Source organism: Rhizopus microsporus, assembly GCF_002708625.1.
Source record: "Rhizopus microsporus ATCC 52813 unplaced genomic scaffold scaffold_7, whole genome shotgun sequence".
Lineage (NCBI taxonomy): Eukaryota > Fungi > Mucoromycota > Mucoromycetes > Mucorales > Rhizopodaceae > Rhizopus > Rhizopus microsporus.
Window position 1 is genome coordinate 395,906 of NW_019671922.1, and position 5,239 is coordinate 401,144.

At 36.5% G+C, this 5,239-nt stretch overlaps 4 protein-coding genes across 4 annotated transcripts; 2 read left to right on the plus strand and 2 right to left on the minus strand.

Annotated features, from left to right (window-relative positions):
- Window positions 1-113: 113 nt before the first annotated feature.
- Window positions 114-891, plus strand: RHIMIDRAFT_127327 (copper-fist-domain-containing protein). The gene is made up of 3 exons (XM_023605491.1): window positions 114-231; window positions 293-377; window positions 428-891. The coding sequence occupies exons 2-3, from the start codon at window positions 315-317 to the stop codon at window positions 623-625; spliced, it is 261 nt and encodes an 86-aa protein (XP_023466697.1). The 5' UTR covers window positions 114-231; window positions 293-314; the 3' UTR covers window positions 626-891.
- A 266-nt stretch (window positions 892-1,157) lies between these two features.
- Window positions 1,158-1,994, minus strand: RHIMIDRAFT_237018 (uncharacterized protein; the record flags this gene model as incomplete). Its single annotated transcript, XM_023608674.1, has 1 exon — window positions 1,158-1,994. The coding sequence occupies one exon, from the start codon at window positions 1,992-1,994 to the stop codon at window positions 1,158-1,160; it is 837 nt and encodes a 278-aa protein (XP_023466698.1).
- Window positions 1,995-2,130: 136 nt separating this feature from the next.
- On the minus strand, window positions 2,131-3,037 carry RHIMIDRAFT_281111 (carbon-nitrogen hydrolase; the record flags this gene model as incomplete). The annotated part of the gene is made up of 3 exons (XM_023612967.1): window positions 2,993-3,037; window positions 2,478-2,940; window positions 2,131-2,428 (listed from the first exon to the last, which is right to left on the minus strand). Coding segments are annotated over exons 2-3 (724 nt in total), but the record flags the coding sequence as incomplete, so codon positions are not given.
- Window positions 3,038-4,245: 1,208 nt separating this feature from the next.
- Window positions 4,246-5,158, plus strand: RHIMIDRAFT_281112 (uncharacterized protein). The gene is made up of 2 exons (XM_023612968.1): window positions 4,246-4,285; window positions 4,436-5,158. The coding sequence occupies exon 2, from the start codon at window positions 4,686-4,688 to the stop codon at window positions 4,983-4,985; it is 300 nt and encodes a 99-aa protein (XP_023466700.1). The 5' UTR covers window positions 4,246-4,285; window positions 4,436-4,685; the 3' UTR covers window positions 4,986-5,158.
- Window positions 5,159-5,239: the final 81 nt, after the last annotated feature.

Sequence of the window (5,239 nt, forward strand, 5' to 3'; positions counted from 1 at the left end):
CTTGATTGTCATTATGGGAATTCTAGCAGGCAATGTCGGTATAACTGACCTAAGATGCAAAGACGATGGCATACCAACAGAGACATCAATAGACCTACTTTAATAAAAAAACTGTGAAAGAGAAAGAGACACAATAAAATCTATTTTTTCTCCCCCCTTTCTCTCTCTCTCTCTCTCTCTTTCTCTTTCTCTTTCTCTTTCTCTCTTTCTTTCTTTTTTCTCTTTCACACAGTAAGTACAACCCATTTCATCAAGGTCACAAATAAACGTGGTATTTTTTCTCCTTTTATAGCTTATCATTACAACAAAGTCGAATGGTGTACATAAAGCAAGAAGACGGTACACAAAAGAAATTTGCTTGTATAAGTTGCATCAAAGTAAAACAATAGATTTGTATGAATCCTACTTGTATTCATCATTTTCTTAGGGACATCGATCTTCAAAATGTGAACATGTCGATAGAGAGTTGATTGAAATCAAAAGAAAAGGAAGACCTGTCACTCAATGTGAACGCTGTAGACAGTTAAGAAAGACTAAGCAGATGCATCTCAAGTGTGAATGTCGTTTGAAGCAAAAGACACTAAGATCTATAGAATCTAGAGGTACATTTTCTTATTCTCGATAATAATTAACTTAATGTGTTGCTTATATAGATAGTAATCTATGTTTAGAATGTAAAAAGTTGAAAGGATTCTGTATTTGTTATAAGGGAGATATCGGCAAAATCAACACCACAAATTATATTAGTAGAAGTAGTAGCACTAGTAGTCGTAGTAGTAGTAGTAGTAACCATAGTCCATGCTCTGAAGGGTCACTTACGCCACCCATACATCAACAACTATATCCAGCTGGACTGAATGACAACAATATTAATAGTAGTAATAATAATAATAAGCGATCACATCATTTGATAATACCCATACATGATCCGTCTGATGATATTGACAGTGATACACCAAAGTATAAATCAGAGGAACACGTTATTCCAGATAAAACAGCAGTCTTGGGAGAACTAACAAATACAAGTTCAGAAGAACTAATGAACAAGATCTACAGTGCATTTAATGATAAACACAAAATAAACCAAGAAGAAGGAGACCAGTTGGCTGAGCTATCCAACGAGTAAAAAAACAAAATAAATAAGGCCCTTTTTTTTTTTAACTTCGTCTTGTCTTGTTCTTTGACTGCTTCTTTAGTTTCTTCTTTTTTTTAATGACGCTTTCTTTAAGGATATCAGGTATTATTAAGGGGGGTAATTGTTCTGTTTGCTCCACCAAATCATCTGTGTCTATTTCATCAATATCTCGATCAGTCAATCGATTGATCGTGTTCATGGTTGCTTTAGGATTCCATTTCCTTTTCTGGGCTTTTTTAATTCTTTCCATTTGAATCCTAATACCTTCTTCATCGTCTGAGTCAAACACCGTCTGCACTCTCCTTCTCTTTATCCTTCTTCTTCTTATCACTTGAAGCTTGTTGTCATTTTTAGTTTCTGTCTTTGGTCGTGAAACATCTTTCCGTAGTGTCATCTTGCGAGGTATTCTTACTTCTCGTTCTTCTGATTTCACCTTAACCTCTCTTTTAGGCCTCATTCTTCGTACTTTATTTGTACTCTCACTCTTAACAAAGGTATTTTCTGAGATTTCCTTTTCTTTAAGTTGGATCTCTTGATTTATAGCTTGATTAGTTTCAGTTTTCACGTCAAGTGTCATTTCAGTCGATTCACCAGTCAGTACCCGTGTCGTGTCTGATGCCTCTTCTTGCTCGATCTGTTCATTATGATTTGATATTGACAGTTCCTGTAACTGCTGCGAAGGTAACATGAATGTGTCACTAGTATGATTCGTATTTTTGCTATCTTCATCGTCTTCGTCTATTAACTCATATTCTTCTCCTTCATCATCTATTATACACGCACATATCATATCATACGCTGAGTTAACATCACTATCATACATATCTGCATCGAATTCATCGCTACTGGAATCATACATGGGGAATACTATGTATATATATATATATAACAAAAAAAGGGGAATAGAAAAGTTTGAAAAGAAAAAAAAAAGTTGCTCACTACTAAATTATGCGAGAGCAAATGTGAAAGGCGCTACTTGAAAAAACATCATTGGGTGGCTTTAGTCAGGTTGCAATGACAACAGGATTTATTCTATCTTTGGATACAAATCATAACGTCTATTCTCAAACACAGGTTGTTCCTTTCGAATTTGCTTCAAGTAACCAATATCTATAGGAGCAATGGCCATACCAGGTATCTCTGCGTTATCTGCACATTCTGCTAATACAGTGCCCCATGGATCAACAATCATGGCATGTCCAAAGCTTTCTCTCTTTTCATTATGCTGACCTATTTGTCCAGAGGCAATGACAAATGCTTGATTCTCAACTGCTCTTGCTCGTAACAGGATTTCTAAGGGATTCATATGAGTAATTTATATTCATACTTTCTCTATGCTTACCCCAGTGTGCACCTGTCTTGGGTGTAAAGGCACTTGGGAAGGTAAGAATCTCGGCACCCTTGTTGCGCAACTTGATACTGATCTCGGGGTATCTCAAGTCATAACAAATTTGTGAGCCTATCTTACCGAGTGGTGTGTCAACAGGAGGTGTAATTTCATCTCCAGGTGTAGTGCTTTCACTTTCATCTACAGTAGGACCATCGTTCATATCTGACGAGTACATGTGTGTCTTGCGATATATAGAGACTATATCTCCCTTGTTATTTACGATCACATGTACGTTATTCACTTTCTTTGGTTCGGATGATGATTCATGGATGCCTACAGAGACCCAGATACTGTATTCTTTAGCCGCTCTACGAATGTTGTTTAAAAATGAGTGTGAGTCTAGAGGTGCAGCAAGTTCGAGCATTTGGTCCTGAGAAGATGACATGAAATCAGAGCTTTCTGGAAGGAATACCATCTGAACCATCGTAGTTAGTATCTACTAAGAAAAAACACGTCCCTAGCTATACCTTTGCTCTATGTTCAGCAGCCTGCTTGATGAGACCCACACAGACCTCGGTATTCTTTTCGATATTATCAATTGCACAAAATTGCGTGACAGCAGCAAAATTCATTTTTTTTTTTTTGTATACACAATAACGACAACGATATTCTTGTTACTCCCTTTTTATATCCTTTTTACTTTTGCCTGACTCTGTTTACATTGGTTAGCGTCATTGGTAGGCAGTCATTCCATGGGTTGCGTAGGTATTGCGTCAAACCGATTTAGATCGTGTTTTCGATTGAATAATGTTTCAGCTGCGCGGGGGAAGAACTTTATGAAAGGAGAATCCTATCTCTGATTCGTCATCATTGGATAATTTTGCTCCTTCGATATTCAGACCCGTTTTTTGGGAACATTTCGATTATCTAATATACACCTTCTCAAAAGAAGAGGTGTTTATTCACTTTGTATACGTAATGAGTATATTAAAGTATATCCTGTCCTATTGCTCTCTTTCTCTTGTTTCTGTTCTTTTGTAACAATATTCTATACAATAAAGCATTTCGTAGGAGACACTATGTATCATTGTTGTAGTTTTTTTAACGTAGGCAGACAACTTACTTTTCAGTGTCAATGGTTAACTTCTCTCTTACTCAATCAAGAACGCTCTAATTTTATCAGCTTTTTGTTAAAAACCCATTTACTCAGCCTATGACCATAGTTAACCAACGATCCAACACTTCCCTTTCTTGCTTCCATCGTTAAGACTAGGTTCGTTCGCAAACAATAATCTAGGCGTATCTTCTTTACCTGTTCTGGCCCTTGATTACCCATTTGAAGCTCTGCATCAATTACTACTGTACTTAACGGTTTGTTGACAGAGCCATCCAAAGTTTGCATAGATATCTGCTTATCTCTACTGTTGACAGAGACTATCAAATGGCCGTCACACAGCTTCGATTTGACTAAATGGGCATTTAAAGCATTCAAGGTTAGTGATGCCTTCAGATGAGTATCCGATAACTCCCACCTGAAAAATATCATCGAGTGCACCTTTTGGTGTATATGGCAAACTCACTGGAGGGCTGTATCCAATGAGCCAACCATTTATCCCTTCTGCTGTTTCTCAGGCCATCTTATTGTGCCTGACGTCTTTCTAAATTGTCAATAGTTTACCCCTGATAACCAGTAGTGATTTTTATGTATTTCAATAAACTCTTCTACAAAAATTGAATAAGCAAAACATCTTGAAGTTTACAAGGTGCACATTGCTATTTCCGTTTCATTCTAATGTCAATCATTTCAAACAATTCTTTAGTAAGTTGAACAGAGTTAATATATGATAACAAAGTCATAAGGGATTGAAGAAAAGAGAATCAATTATGCCAATATGTGAAAGTGAGCCATATAACACTTTATGTCTTGACAGACCCAAGCTAAAGCGATATTTGGCTGCTTCGACTTCTTACTTCACGATCTACTTTGGTGTCAATAGTAAAATGCACTTTAAGCCTCTTATCAGAACATTTATCCATCTACAGATCCCTTGATGTTTGCCTCCAGGATCAGCCATATGCACTTTTCTCCTTTTTTCGAATCCATTTTCTGCATCATAAACTATACCATAAACCTTGTTAACGCCGCCGAAATTCATTATAAAAAAGGGAACTGGGATTGACTTTAATCCATTTTTTATACATTCAAAAAGAACATAGAAAATGCAATTCAAACTCTTGACCCTCGCTCTCTTGGCTAGCTTCTTTGCTACTGGTTTTACCGCACCTATCTATCCTGGCTTAACAGAAGCAGAAAGTATATCTATCAGCCCACTCGTCCAAGTTTTGGGACTTGAAAACCCGACTAAAGAACAAGCTGGTTGTATAGCCAAGGTTATAAAAAATCATACACCTTTGCCTCTCAATGGTACGCCTATACCTCCAATGGTTGTACATATGCTCAACTCCCAGTGGGAAAGATTATACCAAATGTGTCTTCAAAATCCAATAGGTTTTAAATAAAGCGATATTCGTGGTGTTAATCATGACATGCAGTGATATCTATACTTAATCTTCCTTTAATAAATAAAGTGTTTAGTATTTAATATGGGAAATGTAGAGATGAACTATATATTAAGAGGTTTTGTTACAATGCTGCTTTGTTAGCTTGACATTTAATCAATAAGTTTGGCAAAGGCCGTCGTATTCTTTGAAAAGTAATCAGCAATCACTTCAAATCCGTCTTCTTCATGATCTAATTGGTCAAAGAATAAATC

What these genes read in the sequence shown, in the direction of transcription:
- RHIMIDRAFT_281112 (XM_023612968.1), top strand. Translation starts at nt 4,686, where the DNA reads ATGCAATTCAAACTCTTGACCCTCGCTCTCTTGGCTAGCTTCTTTGCT.
- RHIMIDRAFT_127327 (XM_023605491.1), top strand. Translation starts at nt 315, where the DNA reads ATGGTGTACATAAAGCAAGAAGACGGTACACAAAAGAAATTTGCTTGT. An exon ending in CTTGTATAAGTTGCATCAAA is followed by an intron (nt 378 to 427) that starts GTAAAACAATAG and finishes TCATTTTCTTAG; the next exon opens with GGACATCGATCTTCAAAATG.